At 46.8% G+C, this 25,697-nt stretch overlaps 1 protein-coding gene across 1 annotated transcript in view; it reads left to right on the top strand.

Moving 5' to 3' along the window:
* Nucleotides 1-25,010, top strand: part of LOC118214517 (prostaglandin F2 receptor negative regulator-like) — a 34,970-nt gene extending 9,960 nt beyond the window's left edge. The window contains exons 3-9 of the mRNA XM_035394528.1: nucleotides 2-409; nucleotides 6,119-6,508; nucleotides 11,317-11,739; nucleotides 12,666-13,070; nucleotides 14,753-14,860; nucleotides 21,273-21,578; nucleotides 23,281-25,010. Coding sequence (XP_035250419.1) covers nucleotides 2-409; nucleotides 6,119-6,508; nucleotides 11,317-11,739; nucleotides 12,666-13,070; nucleotides 14,753-14,860; nucleotides 21,273-21,578; nucleotides 23,281-23,444 — 2,204 coding nt within the window. The 3' untranslated portion in view covers nucleotides 23,445-25,010. The remainder of the gene's footprint in view (nucleotide 1; nucleotides 410-6,118; nucleotides 6,509-11,316; nucleotides 11,740-12,665; nucleotides 13,071-14,752; nucleotides 14,861-21,272; nucleotides 21,579-23,280) is intronic.
* Nucleotides 25,011-25,697: the final 687 nt, after the last annotated feature.

The following is a 25,697-nucleotide window of genomic DNA, read 5'->3' as shown; positions in this document are numbered from 1 at the left end:
GTGATCGCGGACAGCCTGAAAGTCTCACCGGTGGCACCCCCGGCCGTGGTCCCCGAGGGGGGGCGCATCAGTCTCCACTGCACCGCCACTGTGGACTCTGCGGAACACACCTCCCTGTCCGTCGCCTGGTCCGTCAGGAAGGGCACGTCCCTGGAGGCCATCCTGACTTTCGGCCCTGAGCGGGCCGTGACCACGGGCGCCGGCTACCGCAAGCGCTACGCCGACGGCGGGCTGCGCCTGGGCCTCCCGGGGGGCGGAGCCTACGACCTGGTGCTTACTGAGGCTCTGCCGGCTGACCAGGGCGTGTACGTGTGCACCGCCAAACAGTCGGTCCCGGAGCAGGGCGGAGTCTGGCAGGAGATTCTGCAGCGGAGCGTTGACATGGGAGAGGTTCGAGTCACGCCCACATGTGAGTTCCGTGTGGCTAAGCTTCCTCTTTTCTAAAATCGGTTTTCTGCTTTCTTCCTTAAATGTTTAATGATTTGTGAATTGATTTTCGCAAACCATACACAGTTTCATTTCATTTCATTTCGTCTGCCTTCCACTGGCCAGGTCAGTGCGATGGCTTTCTGGGGATTGTAAAGTCAAACGTCAGATGCACAAATATATTCTGTGCACCAATGAAATGGGTTACCAATGGACCTTTTTTTTGGATATTGAATTTGACCTTACCCCGCAGTTAACTTTTACACATGTAGCTACGTGGTACAGTCCGGGAGACATGTAAATAAATTATCTGTATTTTCAACAGTCAACAAATTATTTTATTTTCTAAAGCCTCAAAAAAGAAAACTGTTCCTTTTTTAAATCACATCCTGTGAATATATCCTACACATCTGCTCACATAATGAAATACAGCTTAGCACAGGACCGCATACCTTTGTGGGAAACTGTCTTTTGTGTGGGTGGAGATTGTTCAGGCTTCCCCTCCTTTATAATTGTTAATGTTGACGTGTCACTGAAAGGCGTTTTAATTCAAGGTAACATCAACAACGGCACAGAAACAAATGCTTAACAGAAAAACGTGTTTTCTATGAGTCAACAGGCCTGTTGTATTTTGAAATGTATGCTGGGCACAGGTTGAACTTTAGTACACCCCTACTTAAAAAGGAATATTTTATAGGCGTTCGTGCAGGATATGGGCTAACGAATCGCGGTTAGATGTAGTACTTTTGACTGTATGAAGCAATGTTTCTAGTGATGTTTCTAGTTGCATGAAAGCATTCAGACGAGTCGGCCTTCACATCGTTTTGTTAGAACTATCCTGAGATCTCAGTAGACTTTTCCGGTTTCTCATGTAGATTGAACTGAACTGGCTCAGGGAATTAAACTGCTTCAGGAAGCATTGAATGAATTTGACTAGTCAATGTGGCACAGCCAAAACATTTAATTATGCCGTAAACAATTATACTGCATCACAGCGTGAATGCCCCCTCTCTTAGTTTATCGCAACAGCATGTCTTGACCAGATGAAAAGTGTATATGCATGTATGCATGTGCGTGTGTGTGCCTGGTGGAGGGGGGGGGGGGGATTTACTTGTATACTCTGTGCCATTAATGTAATTTAAATTCATAATGCTTTTAAACAGTATTCAATGAACACTGTTAGTCATAACAGTGCCCCCGGGTTGTTGGGGATTATCTAGGTCAGGGGTGGGCAATTCTGGCCCTGGAGGTCTGGTGTGTATTAAAAATGTGCTTTGTGTCTACTCAGCTTCCCTTTGTTTAATATTACATTTTGTCTAAAGATCTGAAATCACTCGGTGTGTCTAATGTGCAATCATAGAGGAAATCAGGAATGGGGCAAATACTTTTTCATGGCACTGTACCTCAGCATTAGAATGTTCAGTACAGTACATTCTGAGCACTTAATTGTGATCTCACACCTTAAAGGGTTAAGGAAGCTATGCTGAGCACGTCTTTAAGGTTGGGCCTCCTGTCGGCCCGTGCAGCAAAGCATAGCTGTGTTCGAATTCCGGTTGCTTAGGATACACCTACCGAGCTCCTGCGGAAATTATTTCCATAACTCAACTCAACAGTGAAAACTTGAGGAGTGAAGGGAAGGAGCACCACGGGGAAAACACTGTGTTAAAGGAGGTTAGGACCTTCTGACTAAATCTCACCTCTGGATGATAAAGCAGTCTAGCAGCAGCATGAAGGACAACTCAATAATTCTGAAAGTTTTCAGCTTTAACGTTGACCTCTGAGGCTTCTTTCCATATTGATAAAAATCCACCGCTTTCATTTGAATTTTCTGAGATAGCTGGATTTTGCCTTGATTTATTTCCATCGTTCACCTTTTCTGTAGATTCTGTTAAATCTCAGACATAGCAAGGTGTGCCGGGTGTACGCCCAGCTGGTTGTCTTTTAAAGACTGGTCTCGTGTTGGATTTTCTGCAATTTAGATTGTTCTGCAAACCTCTTACGTTAAAAAATGTAATTGTGGTGGGGTGGGCGTGGTTTAAGCGTCGGCTGCAGAGAGGGAGAGAGAGTGAGAGGAGCGGCTCTCGGATCCTTCGTCACAACTGTCAGGTGGTTTACCGCTGATTACCTCCACCTGACAGTTGTGACGAAGGATCCGAGAGCCGCTCCTCTCACTCTCTCTCTCTCTGCAGCCGACGCTCAAACCACGCCCACCCCACCACAGTAATCATTGTGGAAGATCTGAATCGTTAAGAAGTTGTTTATTCTAGATAGACAAACAATTTCTTCTAAGGTTATGCGTACTATATTATCATCGTTATGTATCAAAAAGACATTTTATAAAAGCATATTTGGGTATATATTTATTTGATTTAAAATGGCTGCCATATTTGCATAATCTCTATCTTAATTATTTTTCTGTGTTGGGACTCATTTTGGCTCTTGTTGCTGCTGTTTGGAGCTTTATTTGTCACTGATTTAGCAGTAAGAGGCCCCTGGCCTTTCTAAACTGTACACTGAGAAATGAGATTGGGAACTCCTGCCCTCCAGGGATGGCCTACTGTACATTGTTTGACCATCATATTTTCCACTATGACTTTGAAATTGGCAAATAGTCACGCCCTGCTCAACTCGACGGTAGACGTATTGAGTATGCAGACTCACGCCGGAAGTATTGAGTATGCGGACTCCAAACTGAGTGGACATTTTTCACAGCATAGGTCACAGTGTGTACAAACTGAGTCATTTGGAGTGGGCCCAACTCCATGAAAGTCCCAGTAAACCCTGACTAATTTAAGCCAACCCCACCTCATAAGGATGATGTCGGTCGAGTCTTGCCCCTGCAGCCTCCAAGTCATAGTCAGCATGTGACATAGCCCTCATGCAAACCGCTGGTGTCCAGGCCATAGGACTCGGCCTGTACTTGGTGTGTTCCTTAACCAACATAGAGTCCAAACAACTTTAGAATACAACTCGTCCAAATAATAATTTCAGTGAAAAAATCCATTAGAAGATGTGGCATGAAAAACAACAGTCACTGTCTCCCAAAAGGACTGGTCTGTTTCATCGTCCTGCTAGATCTCTCTTGTGTTAAACGTGGATATTGGATACAGAGATCTACTATATATCCATGACATCCATTGTTGGTCCCAAAATTGCCATTGCAGAAAAATTATTCCAAGGGATTGGGTTGCTTCATTTTTTAAAGTCTGCTTTATTTATTTGGTTATTCATTTATTTTTGTTTTGAACCCTGTTTTTCAACTGAGCCTAATGTCTTGTGAATAACACTGAATTATTCACAGACCTCAGGGGACATGGATCCTGTGAATTAATGAGAAGTCTGTCATATTTAGAAACTGCTGAATACAGGCAAAGCAACTGCAGTGGAAATGGAATGAGAGAACTAGCTTTGATTTTAGCTTTGTAAATGATAAAAAGCACTTTGCTTCTGTTCTTAAGAGGGATACCACTCAACTTCAACAGCTAACAAATTATATATATTTAAATTTTTGGTGTCGAGCATGAGTACGGTAGAGAGAATGACAAATATAATGTTCCTGATGCATGAAAGCAATCAGCTCATATTACTGGGGGGAGGAAACTGGGTAGTCTATTTTTGGTTTTGGTGAAAATATATTTTGTTCTCACAGACTCTAAACAAAAGTAAGCCACTGCTTGTTTCGATGTTTTAAATACACTATATGACAAAGTATCTAAGGGTTTTTTTGGGCTAGGCCCCTTAGTTCAGGTGAAGACAGATCTTAATGCTACAGCATACGATCACATTCTAGTTTGGAGAAGTCCCTTGCCCGTTTCAGTATGACAGTGCCCCCAGACACACAGCCAGGTCTATTGAGAAATGATTATATCAAGGACAGTGTGGAAGAACTTAACTGGCCCTCACAGAGCCCTGACCTCAACCCCATCCAACACCTTTGGGATCAATTGGAATGCCAACTGTGTGCCATGCCTAATCACCCAATCAGTACCAAACCTCACTAATGCTCTTCTGGCTGAATGGAAGCAAATCCCTGCAGCAGTGCTCCAACATTTAGTATAAAGCCTTCCCAGAAGAGTTGTTATAGCAGCAAAGTGTGGACCATCTCCATATTAATGCCCATAATTTTGGATGAGATGTTGAATGTCAGGTGTCCACATACTTTTGGCCATGTAGTGTATCACAAGTATCAGGAAATATGCTGTTTGATTACTTGGAATATAATAATGAAACAGGTGAGCAAATAAATTAATTTTTTTAACCTACCTTATTTACATAAATGTTGCTGAAATGCACGTTCCCTCTGCAATCTAAAGTGGACAGGTTTGGTTGTTTTAGCCAAAAGTACTAAGTTAAAAATGGGAGAGAGCATGATATCAAACACTTTACAGAAAAGAAGCAAATGTGTGTATATAAATAATGTATGAAAGGGTAACTGAATTAATGATTTATAGAGCTTAGCTGGCATACCACAATAATAACTGCTTGAAACTGGACAAGGTTCATTTGCTCTCTGCTGGACAGTATACGCCCAGCACATCTATTTTTGCACGCCCTCAAAGAACGTGTAAAGAATGCTGGAAACCACACCTGAAATGTGGTCAAAGGTAGGAAAAATGCAGGTGAAAGCAGTGTTCCCTGAGTTTAGTCACTTAGCGAGCACGCTAAGCAAACATCTTCGGCGCTCCTGTAAATATTGGGAAAACCTCGGTGTGAGCTGTATTGTTCCCATCTGATCAGCTAACTTGCGTTTTTACTGAATATTTAAAAAAACAGCTTTGTAACCCTCTGGGTGATTATACTCTAATTTAACATAGCATTAATGTTCAGTTTCTGTGCACCTTTTTAGTTTGAGCCCAAACCCCTGCATTTTCTTTTAACTGGAACAACTGGAACTTGGTAGAGTTAGGATTTTTTTGCCACCTGCTTTTATTAATTTTTTTTTTTTTGTTTAATCTGTTAATAGCTGTAAAATAAGTAAATTATCAGCTTAGATTCTGTTGTAACGTTTCCTGGAGTGATGTGTTTCCATGAAATCATTCAGATATGTCCGCTTGGCTGCACAGATACCGGAGGATTCTGTTTACATCTGAGTAAAAATTGTACTTGAAGCTTGTCAGATAATTGTTAAGTTCCATGTATCTTTTCATTATCATGACCTCAATGACAACTTGGTATTCATCTTTTTTTTCAATTTCATTTTACTCATTTGTTATAATATACTTATAATATATTTTCCCCTTATTCTCCCATATGACAAATATAACCATGAATGTAGTTCACAGCCATAAGCTTTATTGCTCTAATATCTAGGAGTGGGTTATGTGAACAGAAAAATAAAAGGTTTGTTGATTATTACATGTAACTAAGTCACAGTAAAGTCAAAGTTTTTCATTTGATTTGCATTATGATTTGCAGTTTTTGCCCATTTTAAATCAAGTCCCATCTGAAACTCACTTCTCTTGGAGCCATAGTTACTGTTCTTTATCATTTTATTTATACAATATACAATGTACGTTTCCATACTTTTCCCTTGCACTGTCTCATATATTAGCCTTAAATTCCAGTTGCTTAACTGTCTGTATCCAGCCTGTGACTAAAGATATACGTGTTAAAATTAAGACTGTAATTATTTGGGGGATCTCAGTGTCTCCGGGTCTTTTTTTAACCAGAACGGGTTTCTTCCTGGTTCCAGCTCAGTCACTCACGGTTGCCGTGGGAGCTAACCGCACCCTCAGCGTGGACGACACGCTCAACCTCACCTGCTCCGTCGCTGCCGACGGGCTGGCTGCCCTCGGCCTGGAGGTCACCTGGCTGGTCGGCTCCGCCCCCGGGGGCGGTCCCACGGACTCGCGGGTCCTGGCCCGCGTGAGCCGGGACGGGGTGGTGACCGGCGCGTCGGATCTGGTTGGAGTCCGCCGGGTGGGCGCGGGCGTCTTCACGCTGGTCATCCGCGGCGTGAGCAAGTCCGACTCGGGCCAGTACTCGTGCAGGGTCTCCGCCTGGATCCGCCAGAGCGGCGGGGAATGGTACCAGGCAGCCGAGAAGACCTCCAACTCGGCCACTGTGCTCGTTACAATGCTAGGTGAGTATTAACATCTTTATTGCCTAGCAGCACGAGGCGTGTTGTACTGTGACGCTAACCTGTGCCTGGTCACTCTAATAGGTGTATACTACAAGCTTCAGTACCCACAACACACTTGCTGTAGCTTATCTGGGCCTTGTCAGTCTGTTAGTTAAGTCATTGTATTACCTCCCAGAGTGACAGTGTCAGTAGAAGCAGCTCTGTGCTGCAGTCTGATGCTATAGTTTAGTTTGGTAGTTCAGTTACTGCCCTGAGCCTGGACAACTTCTGACTGAACCCAAAAACTAATCCGCTTCATCACAATGTTTGCTGCATTAACGGTGCAGTTAAGTTTGTCTATAGAGCGTTGTGAAGATGGGGGAACATTCCTGCATTACTGAAAGCTGATATTCAAGTGTGGGTTAACTCTGTGTGGTGTGTCTAAGTGTTCAGTTATGCCTTTTTCACGCTTCGTGTCTTGTTACAACAGCCTGTCTGGATCCAGGGTGGCAGCATGGAGCGTTGGCTTAGGCCATAGATTTCTAGGCCTGCTCACTGTGGGAAACTTCCACTGGTGTAGTTATTGTACATTTGGGCGAGACACTTTGCCAGAAAAGCCACAGTAATGTTTTTTTCTTTAATAAAGGGGATGTAGAACATAATGGTTAATCACCATTGCAGTGCATTACAGTCTGGAGATAAAGTTCTCCATACCTAGAAATATTAACACAGAGAAACCAATAATCAAAATAAAACACACTTTGACCAATGATGCAGTGAGCTCAAAGGCTGATGGGTTTTGCTATTGGTTACCTGTTTAAGATCTTGTTTGTACCAAGTCCATGGGCTGAGTTTGAGACACGCTGTGCCCAAAACGTTAAGTAGAATTAAGTGTTGATGAGATGGTTAGTGGATTGTATTCATCAAGGACAAAGCACTGTCTGTTTAAAGTGGCCCGTCATGTTCTTGTCTTCTTCATCGGTTCCACTGTTCCTGACCGGCCTTACCTGAGGCATCATGCCTGACATCCAGTCAGTGTCATTAACACAGACGTCTCTCTCTCTCTCTCTTTCGGTGTCACGGGGGGATGTGAGCTCTGCCTGTATAATAGCTTGATTAGCTCTACTGTAGCAAATGATCAACTGTTCCCACGCTGGGCTTTTAAGTGCATGCTAGAGGCAACAGCCTTATTGATGGGATTGAATGGAATCTTTGTTCACATAATTATACGTGGCTGATAGTGTAATTTCCTTTCTATAACAGACGCTGCTGAGAGTTTGGGCCCACTGGTTAGCTATTCAGATCAGAGCCAGACGTTTGGAATGAGACTGTAGTAATTGTACAGTGTCAGTTCCCGCCAGCGTTCCCCACACAGTGTCATAGACCCACACTAATGGGCTATTATTCTCGCGCCTCCTCTATCCCACAACCCCCTGCTGCGTGAGCATCGCCTCCCTTATTGGTTATTCTTCTGCCTGAGTGCGCGTCTCTGTTTGGGTTTCATTAGTCTGTGGTTTCCAATGCGCAATTCCGCACCGTAGATCCCAGATTTGGTTGTAAGTACAGGGACTGGGACAATTGTAAGCCGCCCACAGTAAGTTATTGGGGAACTGTTTTGTAAACCTTCTCCACGTGGGATTTCGATGAGATGTTTATCACTTCATTTATGAATAATGGACATTCCAGCAGAAATAAGAATTTTGAGAGTTTCGACTGTAATGGCATTTGCATATGAGTAACAATTTTCCTCATAATTCCAGAATGACCAGAAATATTATTCATGAAGACAAGCATGCATGTCTATTGGCTGATGAGAGAAATTATTACCCATATTCAAATGCTGTTTCTGATGAAATGGTGACAATTCCACATGAACTGCGTTATCCAAATTCGTGTTTCTGCTGAAACTTCTGGTGCATGCTTAATGGCATACAACCCTAAACTTACAGTGGCATTCAGAAGACTTTAGGAGAGAGAAAAATGTACACGCACCTACACGCACGCACGCACGCACGCACGCACGCACCTACACACACACACACACAGTGAAAATGTTTTTTTGAAGGCTTAGCGATATTTTCTGTCATTAGCATTCACTGGACCCATAGCGACATCTTTCTGAAATGGGTTTGCTTTTGTCATGAAATAATGGAGGCTCTCTTGTATTTTTTTTTCTTATTTGTTATTTTTTTCACATTTTCTCACAGAATGATAAATTGCCTTAATTGATCTCAGTAATCTCCTGCAGCTAAACCTCCGTCCCCCCTCAGTGCGTTGCGTCTATCAGCAACAGCAGCTGACTTTCTGGGGGTGGGTTGGGGGTGTGGGGTGTGGGTGGGTGGGGGGGGGGGGTTGTGTGTTGAACAGCTGCTGACAGGCGTAGCATTCTCTCCCCTGATAAGCAGGGAGGGAGGTGTGGGGGGGGGGGGGGGGTGGGGGGTGGGTGGGTAGTGTTTCTGGGCTCTGGGGCTCAGCTAAACGCACGACAGTTAGCGCTCCCCTCTCCAGCGTGTTCCCAGGGCAGTCCTTCTCAGATCACAATAGCCCAGGTAAACGGCCGCTGATAAGCCCTTTCCTCCCAGCCCTTCACATTCCTGCTTTGTTTTTCAGACAATTAGTCGTTCTGTAGCGGCAGCCGTGCACTTATCACCCACTGTTCCTGTGCCGGTTAATAAGAAACCCCCCCCCCCCCCTCCCCACCCACCCACCCACATTCACACGGATTACTGTGCGCTGAGTTTTATGGCCTCGATGCAGCTCCAGAATGTTCTACCCAGGGATTCCGTACCCGTTCTCTGTGCCATTATGTCTGTATTTCATTAGTGTTTGAGGTGTGCATTGATGTCTGGAGTACTGTTTTATGGTCCGGAGATGTGTTGGTGTCAAGGCAACCTGCTTTACCTCTTTTTTTTTTCCTCCATTGGTTCCCAATGAAGCACAGTCCATGGCTCACTTCAATACATTTTTTTGGAACCATTTGTAAACGAAAATTGCACAATTCTTATAATACATGCCAAAATTGCTTCTTGTACACAGGAGCTAGCTGAGTACACATAACCGTTTTATGTGATATAGTGTATTTCCCACCTCAGTACCTCTCACAGCCTGTGGTTTGGGAGCCAGTGCACTATATAGACGCGCCTCTGTGTAAAGGTATAACATCTAGCTATAAGCACTGCATTTCAGGCTGAGAGAATTTGTCAGCCTGCTCACGAATAAACGTGTGACGTAAGGGGGAGCTGCAGCAGTACTCTGGTCTTGTCTCCCCCGGCGAGAGTACCCGGGGGAGGGTTTGGCCGGCTGGGCCCCCCCCCGTTTCTCTACGCTCGGCAGGCAGAGCTCCGGATCGCGCTGGCGCGAGATCAAGCATGCGGACGTAACGGACGATTTCAAGTGGAGGGCAGGGAGTGCTGGCGCTCGTACACGCACACTCCAGCACAGGACCCACGCGGGCCCTGCCCGTGAACTCTGCCCGTGAGCTGTGCGGAGTCGCGGGCGATTTATGGCCAAACGACCGTTTGTGTGTTCAGACGAATGAGACTGAAAGTGGTGCCGCGTTAATGGTTAACTGGAGTGACTCGCGGTAACCAAGGCAGCTCCTTGGCAACGCAGTTTGTGTGAGTCTACGGACACGCGGGAAGCGGGCACTGTTTTCCTGGAACAGGGGAAATGGGGTGTGGCTCTCTTGGCGGGCAGCAGATGGTGAGGGCAGTTATATGCATGTGGGTGAGAGCGTACGGCCCTGGCGTGAGGATCTCAATGATAAACCGTAGAGCCCCCCTCCCCCCCGCCCCCCCGCGCTTGTTCCTGCAGGTCAGGCATGTGGATCTGCTGCTTAAGATGAGCTTTTTAAGACTGCTGCTTCAGATCTTGAACGTGAACAGGAAGTGTATTCTGCAGCCGTTTGTTGACAGTTTAAAGGATTAGACATAAGGCGAGAATGAATGTTAAGGAAGTAATATCTGTCAGTTTTTTGAGAAGGGAAAATTAGCTGGTCAGGTGCTGGAGGTTTTGTGGTGGATTTTTTATTTATTTTGCATTTGTTGCTATAGATATTGCTAAATGCCTGTAATGTAATATTGCTGTACAATCTCTTGTCGGCTCATTTCCTGACTGATCTTTATCTGGCTGCTCCGATGCTGACTGTGATAAGCATGTGTGTGCTTGTGTGTGTGTGTGCTTGTGTCTGTGGACATGAAGTTCCATGTGTCCATGGTTCTGCTGAACTGGCCAGTGGAGCATGAAAAGCCAAGCTGGGAAAGACTGGCTCCACCTCCACTGGTGCAGTCTGGTAAATTGGCCCAGATAAACCATCTACTCCTCCACCCCAGACACAGCCAGGGTCTCAGCAGTAATACCCCGGTTTGTCTCGATAGGCCAATGGCACACAACGGAACAAATGGATTCTTAAGTCCAGAGACAAACAGACATCAATGCTCCAAGCCTGAACTGTCATTCTGAACGGTTGTGTTGGAACGCAGACATTTAATTGGCTAGGAAATTGTTCCCTCCCTTTTTAAACGATCTGATGTGTGGTGAGCGTTCCGGCGCAAAATGGCTTCCGTGCAGCACCCCGGTGGGTGCTACACACTGGTAGTGGTTGAGGCGAGTTTCCCTCATCGCTGTAAAGCGCTTTGAGTCTCCGTCTGGTGAGAAAAGTGCTATGTAAACGCAACAGATAATTAAAAAATTTCTACACGTTATTTGCCGATTTATTCAAATGGCAGTTCTAACCCATTGGTTCAGCGTATTACACCGTAGCTGTAGTAGAGTGACCAGGATCGTGAGCAAAATGCTTACGGCCTCTTGTCTTTGTCCTCTCCCTGTAGAGCCGGAGTTCAAGGTGACCCTCCGTAGTGTGGTGACCCCCCAGGCCTCCGGGGACCCCACGGAGCTGGAGTGTCTGGTGACGGACGCCCTGCGGCTGCAGGACGGACGCCTGGGCGTGTCCTGGCGGTACACCGAGACCACGCCCGCCGACCAGCCCACGAGCGCGCGCGCCATCGCCGCGGTGGACGAGCAGGGGAACCTGCAGCCGGGGGACGAGTACCGGCAGCGCGCGGAGAAAGGGCTCCTCGCCCTGTCCCGCGTCAAGCCCGACACCTTCAGACTGCGCTTCCTCCACACGCAAGATTCCGACGTGGGCCAGTACTCCTGCACGGTCTCCGTCTGGACCCGCCAGCGGGACGGGGGCTGGGCGAAGGGCAAGGAGGTCCAGTCCAACCCCATCAGCATCTCCTGGATCCACAAAGGTATGCACCCTACCTCAGCCAGGCAGGGCTTTAACCTTTCTGGGTTTCTGGGGGGGGGGGGGTTGGGGGTGTGCTGGAGATTGCGAGCGTAGATTCGTTTGGCATATATACATATATAAATAGGTATGAGGATCAATGCCTTGTGCAGCTTGCTATTGTAACCGATGGCTATGGGTTTTCCCCCGTGTGCTTCAGCTGTGACATCATGCGTCTGGGTTAGGGATGTGTGGGTCGCTTTGTGGCCGGCCACTGCCGTCGCCAGGGAGCCCAGAACATGTGGGTCTTTGTTTGGGGGTCTGCGGGAATAGAGCCCCCAGCCCTGCTGACCAGAGCTTTGAACCCTGGGCCGGCTGCTCATTCGGGGGCCGATATCAAAGCAGGATGAAGCGCGAATCTTCTGGCTTGCCCATTTCTTAGAATCAGCTTAGATTAATTTCCTTATTCAGTCGAAGATCCCCCACACTGGACTCGTGAGATTCACAGAGGCCCCTTTTGTGAGAAAGTTGCCATGGGAAATGATGCGTTAAACTGAAAAACCCAGAAATACTTGCTGCTCAGCTACACATTCTGTGTTCCTTCCGCAGCTAATTAAATTATTCATACTTGTGTTACATCGTTGGGGTGAGGGGGTTCAGTGTCGGCATTAAGGACAGAACAACGGCAGTGTTTCCTGTTTTCCTCAACAGAACGAGCAAAGTCTGGAATTTAATTGTGTAAGAAAAAGAACAGAGTCGGTAGTATTGTCACTTTCGCTGAACGTTGGCGGTTTGTCTCAGCCGTGTTTCTGTGTAGTGTTTCTGTGCCCAGTGCTTTTTTCCGTCTGTCTGTCTGTTTGTCTGACCCCCTCTCTCTCTCTCTCTCTCTCTCTCTCTCTCTCTGTCTGTCTGTCTGTCCGTCCATCCATCCATCCGTCTGTCCCCCTCCAGACCCGTCGCTCAGCGTGTCGGCTCAGCCGCTGAGAGAGGCATCCTCGGGCGGCTCGACGTTCGAGATGGGCTGCCAGGCGACGGCGGAGAACCTCCTGGACCCGGGCTACTCCGTCCTGATCCGCGCGGAGGAGACGGCCGGCGGGAAGGCCCGGAAGATCCTGTCGCTGAGCCGCGACTCGGTCCTGAAGCTGGAGGAGTGGGACGAGCTGGGCCGGCTGGACAGCGTGGTGCTGGAGAAGACCGGGCCGGCGGCCTTCCGCTTCCGGCTGTACGGCGCCCAGGTGTCCGACCGCGGCTCCTACTCCTGTGAGGTCACCGCCTGGGCGCCCGGGGCCGGGAACACCTGGACCAAAGCCGTCAGCGCCGTGTCCAATAAGGTTCAGATCAGCTTCGCTGATACAGGTATATATGCACCCGCTAGACAAAGCCCACATTCCACCTCCCCTGTTTAGCTTCCGTTAGCTCCAGCTCGGTAGCCTGTGCGGTACACCGTGTGCACCGTGCTGCATCTGGGTTTGGCGGATGTGTTTGGCGGACGTGTTTGTCTGTCAGTTGTCTGCGCGCGCGCGCACATCTAAAACTCCTCGATGTACGACGCCGTGTCCTCGTTAAAACCTCTAGCCTCGCTGGCGTCCGCAGTGACCCGTGCGTGTTTCTGCGTGTGTGTGTGTGTGTGCATCTGTGCGGCAGTGTATGGGCTTTGTGTTTGTGCACACGTTTTTGGATGCAGTCCCCACTCCCTCAGGCGCCCTTGTGTCCATCCTGTAGGATTAGCTGCTTTAGCGTTAGCGGCGATCCGTGTGTGTGTGGGGGAGGGGGTGAGGGGAGCAGGTGCCTGCTTGGCAGCACCAACATTATCACTGGACCAGCTCTTTATTTCAGCCTACACAAAACTAAGGGACCCAAATTCTTAAAATGTCACCCTTGGCAATGTGCATGCATGCACACACGCACGTGGGCGTAGGCACACGCACACACTGGCACACACATTTGCGTACTTATCTAGTCGTACACCATGGTCAGCTGAGCATCTCCTGATAGACCTCTGCCGTTTCTTTGAGCGAGCCGGCTCCTACCGCAGTGCAACTCAGGAATGCTATGTCACTTTTTCTTTCTCACGCGCTCGCTCTCTCCTTCCCTCTCATGCAGTGAGTACTGCCCGAGGGCAGTGTTCTCCAGCTCCAACACGAAAAGAGACCTTGGGACTGCCCCACCCACATTTTTACTCTTTGACACTGTCTGAATAGGCCTTGCCTTCATCCGAACGTCCATTCAGGGTGCTGACGGACCGATGCATCAATTAAAAATCTCTGTCCTGCAGAGCCCTGATGAACGTGTTTGGCTCCGCTGTGCCTGAGAGGTTGTTGTGATCAGACTGAGGAATTTCTGCACTGAGAGTATCCCTGTCACCCCACCAAGGGGAAACACCAGTCTGTCCCGTTCATGAAAGACTTTGTGCCAGAGTGCAGTGCAGAGGAAGTGTTCAGCCCTCAGATATGACCTCTGTGTCCTCCCTGGAGTTCCTGCCCCTTTTACCCCACCCTGAGTTCATACCCCACCCTGCTCTAGTCCTGACCCTCTCTTGGTTCAAGCCCACACCACGATTCAGCCTGGAGGCTGAGATTCTTCAGCCTGCCCCTCTGAACCACATGTGAATTTAAATGGCTTTGCTTGGACTCTTTATTTTACCAGCTAGATTAATACCCACAATACCCACCCATCTACAACATTTAATTGCACCAATAAATTGCCTAGTACCTCCAAATGACCATTTGGCCTGTCTTTAACTATTGATGCTGGGCTGGCCGGCAAAGAATTGTTTCCCTTTCTATAGTCGGGTTCCTCCTGAGATTTATTTTCACCCACCAAAGAGTTTTTTCCCCACTACTATTTGATTGTTGTTGTTTTTCTTTCCTCCTCACCTCGTTTTATTTAGGGAGGGGGGGTGGGGTTCAGGCCTGGTATTTCCCCATTTTCTCCTGTAAAGCATCTTTGTGACAGTTCATGTAATGTGCTAGAGAAATAAAATTGAATTCCGTCAAATCAAATGGAAATGAATTGAACGTTTGTTTCTTTCTACGCAGGTCCGGCTTTCAATGTGTCGATTCAGCCCGCCGTCACCAGCGTCCTCCCGGGCGAGACCGCCAAGATCGAATGCGTGGTGTCTGCCCTCGGGGTGTCACCCAAAGCAGGTAAATGCGCCAAACACGCCCCCCCAGTCACAGGCACCCCAGTCACAGTTAAGTGATGTGGCTCTTTGATATCATTTCATGTTATGATATTTTGCAGGCATTTCTAACGACCTGCCAGCTGTACAGTAACAGTATGGGGGAATTTGGGGTTTGTGGTCTGCATCAAGTCCAAAGCCACTTCTACAGTGACGTTGTGTGCGTACCTCTCCAGAGGTTATGTGTGTACATTATTCTTAAGATAATATTTGGTTGTATTTTTGGTTGGAACTCTTTCCTGTGATGCTTGCAGACTTTGGCTTGGCCATTGTGGCTTGGCTTCCTACAGTACATCCCCTTTGCTAAACAGGGTCTTGGGATTGAAGACCTTGTGTCGCTCTGTAACTGAGAAGGAAAGAAGTAGCTCTGGACACATGACATCACTGCACTGCTGCTGCTCTTTGGCGTTACTTGGGATGCGTTTCTCTCTTTAACCCATGATGCCTGAATGCACAATAGTCACCATTGTAAAGTGGGTTGCCAGAAACTTTGTGAAGTATTAATTATATCCTTTGTTGCAATAAAGAAAAGTGTGTGGGCTGATCTAAAGCATATAAACGTAAACTGACATAATATTTTTTTAAAACCCAGCGCTTGTCCCTCATATCTTTCAGAAACCGGGTTTCCCACTCTTTCCACCCTGAATGCATTGTGGTGGAATTTGGGGAAAAATTACCAATGTAATATTTGAGACATACGGTATACGGGGTCTCAAAGAAGGAGGGCTGATCTAGAGCCAGCTTATCATTTTAGGATGTGATGCATACTGTTACTCTGTGGATACAGAGAACCTGATCCTAGATTTGCACTCCTTGGCAATGCTTTATGAATTTAAGCCCAGGGGTCTACATCCATGTTGTGAAATTTGGGCTGTGCCACATTTCATGGTTGGTCATTCATCCATGTCTGTAAATAACAAGGAATTCTGTAGTGGGAAAAACTATTCCAGAAAATAGTAGTATTTTCCACCTGTGGGTGGTATTCTTTAATAACTTTATGGTGCAAGAACACACATAACTGATTACAGTGTTTTTGACTGAACATTCTAATGCTGATTTAACAATCACTACTGATGACTGAAAGCAATGGAGTTCTAGAACAGTGACAGAGAATTTCGAAAGGTATTCCAAAAAACCTGCTCCTGAAAGGGTTAAATGCCTTTGCACTTGTGCTTCAGAGCGGGAGAGAAGATCTCACTGCAGTGGTATGCTGAGGAGTGAGGCTTCTCATTTAGTCATTTCTCTCCACTACTTCTTGAAGGGTTTCTCTTCTCACCCTGTGTACCCTGTAGGCCTAATTTAGTGAAGCCTTGCAGTCACTGGTGTCAGCGTCTTATTATGGTTACCTACAGTAGGTCATATCGCTGTTTAAATATACCTTGCGGTAACTGGGCTCGGGATTGGAGGGCTAGAGGACATGATAGTGTTACGGCTGTTTTGGGGAAACTGCTATTAATGAATTCTGTGGGCGTTGTGATTTCCTGTGGTTTGGTGGAGCCCCATCCACTGCAGGTTTTAATTGCTTCTTGTTTCCTGGGTCTAATTCCTCCTCGCTCGTATTAATAATATTAAATGCTGCTGCTGCCTCCCCCTCGCTGGCCATGTTCTTGGCTCTCCCGCTGTTCGGCCGGTCAGAGCTTTGTATTGCCACACTCCTGCTAGGATTAGATTTTCCATGCCAAAGAAAGCGCTATCGTCGCCGTAATGTAGATGTGTTTATCCAGCCGTTCCTCGTTCGTGTTTGTGCGCATGTTAACAGCTCGCTGTCCCGGTTTACTCGCAGGAGTGCTGATGAGGTGCAGAACCCTCAGGAAAACCCTGGCGGTAACGATTCGGACAGCGCCAACGTTAAGCCCTGCAGCCACGACTGAGAATGCAATAATGTTTAATGACAGGAGTAGGCCAGAGCCTGATTAGGCTTGTCACATATGGACATGCTCTAATGTGTCACTGTCCATGGACGCACTTGTGCTTACGTGGATGCACAGGATGCACGTGTTTGCATGTGCATGCAGTGGTGTGTGTGTGTGTGTGCGTGCGTGCGTGTGTGTGTGCACGTGAGTGCGTGCGGGTGTGTGCATGTGTGTGCGTTTGTGTGCGTGTGTGTGTATGCGCGGGTGTGCGTGCGAGTGTACATGTGTGTGTGCACGTGCGTGCATGCAGGTGTGTGCATGTATGTGCGTTTGTGTGCCTGTGTGTGTATGCGGGTGTGTGCGTGCGCTTACGTGTTCCTGTGTGTGCGCGTGTGTGTGTGTGTGTGTCCGGGTGACAGAAAGTGAGAGTGATTGAGATTAAACATGAGAGAAAGCATGTACGCTGTCTCACATGGCAGCTGTTGCCCTCACTCTGTGTTGAGTCTGGTGAGATCACAGCTTTGTGCGATGGTGAGGGGGAGGCATGTGAATGAAGTGGAGTGATGAAGCAGAATTAGCTGAATCTGTGCACCGTCCGTCACTTAGGAATGTGTAGCCCTAGTCAGGCCCAGGGCATTCCTTTTAGTACGAAATATGTAATACACACAAAACCTGCTGTGCCAAATCAAACATTTCTTATTCGTAGCGTGAGGCTGGTTTAGACCTGTGAATTTAATTCAGGTGTTGATCTGAACTTAAATGTCAGTTAAGTTACTCAAGTTCAGATTTAAAACCTCCACCGCCCATTCCACCTGACACCAAGTCTTTCAATGGTGAATCTGAAAAGAAGTCTAATTTGTAGCGTGCAGTTTTATGTATTTTTTATTGTTTAACAAAGGGAAGCGTGGTGTTTTAAAAAAAACTGATGTTTGCTTTTGTAAGCAAAATTCCACATATTCTACTCTGTTTTTCATTCATAAAACATCATACCGTTTGTTTGAACCTGGCAATCAAGTGTACTGGTTTGACCCTCCATCTTGTCACTTGTGTGGAGAAGATGAGACCTATTCAATCGCCTGTAAAGTTATATAAATAGACCTATACATTGTGTCATATCCACACAGTTCTCTCCATTGTGATGGCTTTTGGCAGAGCTCTGTAGAAGGCCTCTGTTTTGTTGCTCACGTTTCCCCCAGCCCAGCTTGTGGTATTTAGGGCACAGCACTTTCAGTAAGGGGATGTAGCTGGTCACAAGGATATGACCGCCGTGATGACGTCTGCTTTGGTGTTCCAGACAGAGGGAAGTGGTTTTCTCAGCAGCGAAACTCAGTGCGGCTCATCTCACTTTGAAACTGCGAGCTGCGTGCCGTCGTTACATGTGATTTGCATTCGCCCGTTTCCTTGCGGGGAAGGTGCGGCGTTGCCGAGCGGCGCAGCGTAGAGCGGTGTGTGTGTGTGTGTGTGTGTGTGTGTGCGTGAGCGTGCGGCTGGCCTGGGTCTGAGTAACAAGGGCGATGTTCCCCGCTCATCGCTGCTGGGATCCTCAGGGAGGCGTGTGCTGTCGGGGCAGGCCTGAACAGGAGCGCCACTCAGCTCCCCGTGACTACGAGGGTGAAAGAGCCAGGGGTGTCGCAACAGAGGAAATTACTCAGGGAATGAGAGAGGAGGGGGGTGTGTGTGTGGGTGGGTGTATGTGTCTGCGTCTGTGTGCGTGTGTGTATGTCTGTCTGCGTGTGTGTGTGTGTGTGTATGTCTGTCTGTCTGCATGTGTGTATGTGTGTGTGTGTGTGTGTGTGTGTTTATGTTTGCGTGCGTTTCTTTTCATTGAACTTTTTTGTTTCCTTTATATCAAAATGATAATTTATCATGACTTGGTCCCGATGGAGCCTTGCTAGTATGCTATCTATGAATTAATAGTTGACCCTAATATGTGTCACAACTCTTGAACAGCTGGCTTGACTCTCATAATGGCAGCCTTTTGTGTGTGTGCGTGCATGCGTGCGCATGCGTGTGTTTGTGATTGTCTGTGTGTCTGTGTGTGGGTCATGTGTTGGGGAGGGGAGGGAAAGACACATTAGCCATTATGTTATTCTGAATCTGGCTCTTCTTATTTTACAGGGAAAGTAGGTTAGGAGTTATGGGTATGGGTTGTACACATGAGGGCTATGCTGATATATGCTATGAAGGATGTGGCTGTAGTCCCTTTAATTCAGATACTTCTCTGTAATTCATGCAGTACTCAAATATAACCTTTGGAATAAACTGTCTGTTTAAGCAAATAGACTGTAGAAATTCAGGTTCATTTGAATGGTAGAAAAAAACTTGTCACGAAAGCTTGTCTAGAATATTACTGCAGGATAAAGGCTCTTCTTTTTTTCTTTTCTCTCCTCATGTCTGCTTCCTGTGTATTTTACTCTGTCTTAAGATGGTAAAAGAATGAAGTCTCAAGTTTTATGCTCGGCCTTGCTGAAAAGATTCTCTGACTAACCGCTTTAAATGGGGATATTCAATTGGGCGAGATTGAATTGAACGACGCTTTGTCGTATCGCCCCAAGTGCGCGTTGAGACACGCCGCCTCGCTTCTGAGCGCGTGCAGTCGTATCTGCAGAAATGAGCAGGGCCTGTCCCCATAAATGATCCCCAGGGGCTCTGTAAATGCCGTGGTCCAGTCGTTCCTCATCATCATCATCATCGTCTTCACCGGCGAAAACACTGGGCTTTGCATCAGCATTGTAATGAACTGGAGAGAGATGCAGAAACTGTCCAGGAGAATGTAAGCCAATGGATAGATACTTATTTAGCTATGCTTGGATAGAGTGAGAGTACCATAGAGGATACTGTGTTGTATACTGTCCCTATCTGAAGAGATTTGTACTCAAAGCACCTGATATGTTCATTTAATCTTTAATTTCGCTTTAATAATTAAAAAAAGAATTTTCTCTGAGTATCTTTATCCATGAAATTATTGCAAAAAAAGTGATAAAAATAATAGCCTTGGACTCATTCATTAAATAAAACCATTAAATGAAACCAGGAGGTACTCGTGAAAACAAGTTAAAACTTATCCTCTTATCTCAGGGTGTTTTATAGGCACTGGTCTGAATCTCGGGGATTTTGTAGTACTGTACATTAGCTTGGGGATCCTTCAAGACCGAGCTTGACGTGATAATAGCAGAATTAGATTGTGTCTGAGTGATGAGCTAACAGGCTGAATGGCTTATTGTCCTCGGTGTACTTTCTTATGTACGAGTCGGATGTTTCTGAATGATGAACTCGATGAAAAGCTGACTCTGTAGGTGTGTGGTGGGCGATGAAAAGCTGACTGTAGGTGTGTGGCAGGCGTGGTGGTAATAAGGTTTTTTTTTGCCGTCGTTTAGTGGTAAATCGGCTCAAGCTAACCTCTTGGCCTTTCTGTAGATTCCTCACATAGTGACTGGGGTTGCATGTTCGGGCATGTCTCTGTCTTACGGGCTGGGTGTGGGTGCGTGTGCACGTGTCTCTCTCATTCTCTTGCTCTCAGTTCAATTCAAAATGCTTTATTGGCATGACATACTTCGGTACAAGTGTTACCAAAGCTTTGCAAAACACATTACAATGTACTTAATGTACAGTGTAACGTCATTAATTATAATTAAAGAAAATAAAATAACACAGTACATGCAAAAACATGAACTTAAGAACAATATTAATAAAACAACAAATTACAGTTCATTATAGTTTCTTTAATGGTCACAGCTGTCCCTTAGGCTGTGGCAGGTAGCCCCTTATGTTGTGGTGATGTTTACATGTTGTGAGGAAGTGTAGCTCCATCTCCACCACACCCTGACTGCACTGTGAGCACAGTCTGCCCTCTCTGGGCGGCCAGGTCTGCCTGTGTCTGCCTTTTTTTGATGGCCAGGCTGCGCTCACTGAGCCTGTACATCGTCAAGGCTGATTACCTGACCAGATCCAGCTACTGCTGTAGACCCTCGTCTGTTGGTGAGAGCAGAACCAGGTCATCTGCATCATTTAAATTTAAACCTACTGGGCGAGGCCAGGTGCTGCAGTTCTTTCGAGTATGGTTGCCAATTCATTTATATAAATATTAAAAACAGTTGGTGAGATCTATGAGCCCTACGCCACACCACACCCCTGGGAGAAGTACTTAGTTTTGTTTGTCTCCAGTTTTAACTGCAAATTTTTTATTTGTATTGATTGATTGAGTTAATTCATTAGCTACTTCCATATGAAAAAAATTGGCAATACTGCCGGTGTACTTTCAGCCTAATATGTCACAACTGTATGATGAGCGAAAAATAAATGAATGAAATACAATTAAGCAATGAGTAAGTGAATGGGTAAGAAATGAAAACAGGCATTGATATTTAATATAAGAGAAAAGCTTGTCCGTTGAGCGTGTTCACGGCAGTGGACTCAGACGCAGATCTGATTATGGGCCGCCTCGTTGGGACTCCATGGTTAGTGTTGGTTTGTGCGGCTTCCTAACGGGCGGCGCCCCGCTCTTCCTCTCCCCGGCCCTCCCAGGCGACGTGGCGTACGAGGTGCGGTGGCTCCAGAGCCGCGTGCTGAGCTTGGACCGGCCCGCCCCGCTGGTGAGCGTGGACCGCTGGGGCGTGGTGCGGCGGGGCCCGCTCAACGGCAGCAGCAGCGACTGCAGCCTGGAGCAGACGGACGAGCAGACCTTCGCCCTGCGCGTGCACGGCGCCCGCGACGCCGACGCCGGCGAGTACCAGTGCGCCGTCACGCCCTGGCTGCGCGCGCCCGGCGGCACCTGGACCAGCGCCCGCGAGCTCACCTCCGCCCGGGTCTTCCTCTCCGTCACCTTCACGCGTGAGTACCGAGCTGCGAACGCTCCCGAGAAGGAGCAGCGCCGCCGTCCCCAAAGCCTGCTGGATGAGTGTGTGTGTGAGTGTGAGTGTGTGTGTGTGTGCGCATGCGCGTGTGCTATACACTCTCCTCCTTCCTGAGTGTCTGCACTGTTTTCTTTGTCTGCGTGCGTGCGTGTCTGGTTAGGAGAACTATAGTGTTAGCATAGGATTTTATGCAGTTAATGTTTTATCACAGCAAGTCCAAAGTTACAAACACACCTCCTCCACCAGTCCAGATGTGCATGAATGTTTGTCCACGCCTTCGTTAATTAGAAGCGTGAAAGTAAAACAGTATTGCCACTCTAGTTAATGCTGGGCCAATGTAAGTGTAGTTGAAGGGCTATATTTAATACATATTCTTTTTTAATCACAGGAAACTGTAGAGTTGTGTAGGAAACAAGTGTGTCTTTTAGTGGTAAATATATTTGTTGGACACACTGTGGTTCTAGCTCAAGTGAAATTATATAACTTATGTGTAACTTGTGAGGGCTGTTCAGGGCTATACATTTTGTAGGTAAGTGGGGTGATAGTTAAAAAACTGGGTTTATAACCAAGAGGTTGCTGGTTCAAATTTGGGCTGGCACATTGTTGCTCTTAGTTGGAATAATATATACTTCATTTAATATTGAGCAGTTCAGAACTAAGTGAACCATTTGGTGAAAGGTAGCAGATAATTGTGTGCTTTAGCTTCATATAGTTTTTAATTGGCCTAATTGGTTGTAATCTATGTGCAGTGAATGCTTGGCATCAATTATTCAACACTCCTTAGCTCTGGGTGCTCTGCTAGAGTAGTCTCTTCAGTAGTACAGTGATTCTGCCTCTTCCATTTGCTTCACAGTGATCTTTTAGAATGCCTAATGCAATGTGTTTGAATTGTTAGGATAATGGTTGTATGTGTATGCGTGTGTATATGTGTGTATTCGTGTGTGTGTGTGTGTGTGTATGCGTGTGCATTTATGTGTGCGTGTCTGCTTATGTATGTTTGTATGTGTATGTATGTGTGTAAATGTGTGTATTTGTGTATATGCGTGTATTTTTATGTGTGTGTGCGTGTGTGTGTGTATGTGTGTATTTATGTGTATGCGTGTATTTATATGTGTATATGTGTGCGTATTTATGGGTGTCTGTGTGTGTGTATATGTGTGTGTCTGTGTGTGTGTGTGTGTGTGTGTGTTTATATGTATCTGTATGTGTGTATTTATTTTTTTTTGTGTGTGTGTGTGTGTGTTTATTTATATGTATCTGTATGTGTGTATTTATGTGTTTTTGTGTGTGTGTGTGTATTTATGTGTATGTGTGTATGTCTGTATTTATTTATATGTAGCTGTGTATGTGTGTATTTATGTGTATGTGTATGCATGTATTTATGTGTGTATGTGTGTATTTATGTATGTATGTGTGTGTGTGCGTGCGTGTGTGTGTGTTTATTTACATGTATCTGTATGTGTGTATTTATGTGTATGTGTATGCGTGTATTTATATGTGTGTATGTGTGTATTTATGTATGTGTGTGTCTGTGTGTGTGTGTGTGTGTGTTTATTTATATGTATCTGTATGTGTGTATTTATGTGTTTTTGTGTGTGTGTGTGTGTGTGCGTGTGTGTGTTTATTTATATGTATCTGTATGTGTGTATTTATGTGTTTTTGTGTGTGTGCATTTCCAGTGTGGGACACTCTGAAGCTGCCCCTTCTGTACGGGGTGGGTGCGTCCCTGGTGGCGGGAGGCCTCTCCATCCTCCTGGGCTTTGCCTGCGCTCAGTGGTGCTGCCGAAACACCAAGCACACGCCCCGCTCCCGCAACGGACTCATGGACCTGGAGATGGACTGACCCGGCGCCATGGCGACCAGAGGGTCCCCGGGACCGGGGGACTGTCCTGCCACCTTGTGACTGCACAGAATCCAGAAGGGAATTTAGGAGGGGACGCGGCTCCAGGGAAACCACCACTCTGATTTAAAACCTACTCGTTGCTGACTTGTTGCACTGAACTCAGGAACGTCTCTAGCGGAAGGAACAGTTAATTTATTACCTGTTTAAAATGGAGGCCTCTCTTTGAAATAACCCAAATAGTATTCTTTTTCTAATTTGTTTTAATGGAGCAGTTTTATTTGACTCTTGTTTGTGCCTGAGAGAGAGAGAGGGGGTGCTGGCTGACTGCTTCAGTCTTTTGAGCCCTGGTTCTAAGCCTCTTCCTGGCCCAGTTACCAGCTCAGATTCCTTGCCAGTTCACTGCCCTGCTTCCGACTCTGCTCATGCCTCTGTTAGCCATGCTGCTCTGCTCAATCCAGTCCACAGCCTAGCCTCGCACCTTTTTCCAGTCATTCTCTATGAGGGTCTCCCCATCAGCGCTCCACTGCAGAGAGGCCGACTCAGGACCGGGAGTCTCGTTTTCTAAGGGTTAACAGAAACCGCGTTTTTTTTGGGACAGCAAATGGAAACGCGTAGCGTCGGTGTCGAGGCTTCACCTGGGCTGAGGGATTGTGTCCGTCTACTGTCTTGCCAATCAACATTTCCCCATCCTGACTTCCTCTCAGATGTGATTCGGTATCAATCTGATTGATTGGTGCTACTGACCAATGCGGTGCCTTGAACCCTGTGTGATGCACTGGACCTCATCGAACGGCTTGGCAAGCCACGCCTGTCTTTAATCCAACAGGAAGTAGGGCAGTGATTCCGGTGGCCTGCCTGGTCCAGCTGCGTGGCAGCGTCTCATTATGTAAGGGCTATCGGATGCCTGTCTTAAGCACTGGGACAAAGTGTGCCCTGCCTCTAACGTCTCTTTTCCTTTTGTTTTGTTTTGTTTGTTGAGGCTTTCTGAGGGGAGGTTAAATGATATGCTGCACACAATGCCTCCCCCCACACTTCTCCCCCACCCCCAACCCCCAAAAAACACGCAGCACCCGTACGCCCACCAGCCGGACGCCCTGCGTGAGCAGAACAGCTGCCAGGCGGTGCGCTTCTGAGGACCGTGACCAGAGCCCGGTGGAAATTTTGGGGGAGGGTCATGTGATTTGCACGTCGGAGAGCGGAGGCATGCGGATTAAGGGACATTCCCACGGAGACCGATCCTCCTCCAGGCAGACGGACTACTTTCACCTTTAATGCACACGAGCCAAAGGCTCTTCCTTATTGTTATTTTTTTTAAAAACCTGGTTATTGTATTTTGTTGTTTTTAAGTATTTTATAAATGTTGCTGATAGACTGTGTCTTCGTTTGAATTTTATTATTTTTTAAAGGTTTGGTTGTATTTTATTTCAATTTATTTGAAATAAGTATAGAGTATTTTATAAGTATTTCACAAACACTGTATGTTTAAAAAATCTGCAGTTAGGTTTTCTACATTTCCTGGTCAAACGCAACCCCCCAAAAATACACAATAAATGTTTTGCAGCCTGATATTGAATGACCAGATTTATTCCATCTACTCAGAGGACCCCCCCCCCCCCCCACAAAAAAAATACCCATGAATACAAAGAAATCTCTTAGTACTGATGTGTGTTTGTGTGATGCATTTGGAATTGGAATCTGTCATAAGTCCGCGCTGGACGTGCAGCAATATCTCTACAACCATGCAGAGTTTCAGCCTACCGTTTCTGCCTGAAATTCAGTTAAGGCTGAAAACCTCCTACAGACGCCCGTTCACCAGCACCTCTGAGTGAGCGAGGTGTTGTTGGCTCGAGAGGCTGCGTGACTCCATCTCTGCGGCTCTTTTGCCAGCCTCCGTTCCCCTCCGTGACTGCCTCCTGTCTGATAGCGGGCGCGCCGTGGGCCTGGGTTTGCTTAGTAATTGGATCAAAGGCCTCCTGGGAACACCAAATTGCTAAAAGTGGTAGTGGGCCCGTTGGAGTCAAAAAAAAAAACCCCAAGTGGAAACCCTCAATGCTGCGATGTGGACTCTGCTCTGCGGGAGACGTCGTCCTTTTAATGAGAACTTGAATCGGAGGCGTGTCTCAGAGCTGCACGTTCCCCCTGGTGCCCTTTGCCGAATTCCCCTCTGTGGCTCGATAGGTTCTGGCCGGCTAACCGTCGCTCAGTTTAAGCAACTAAATAGCCCCTTGCCTCTCCTGTTCAGATGGTGTGTGG

This window comes from Anguilla anguilla, chromosome 15 (genome assembly GCF_013347855.1).
Source record: "Anguilla anguilla isolate fAngAng1 chromosome 15, fAngAng1.pri, whole genome shotgun sequence".
Classification (NCBI taxonomy): domain Eukaryota; kingdom Metazoa; phylum Chordata; class Actinopteri; order Anguilliformes; family Anguillidae; genus Anguilla; species Anguilla anguilla.
Note: the sequence above shows the minus strand (reverse complement) of the source record. Positions and strands in the feature narration are given on the sequence as shown.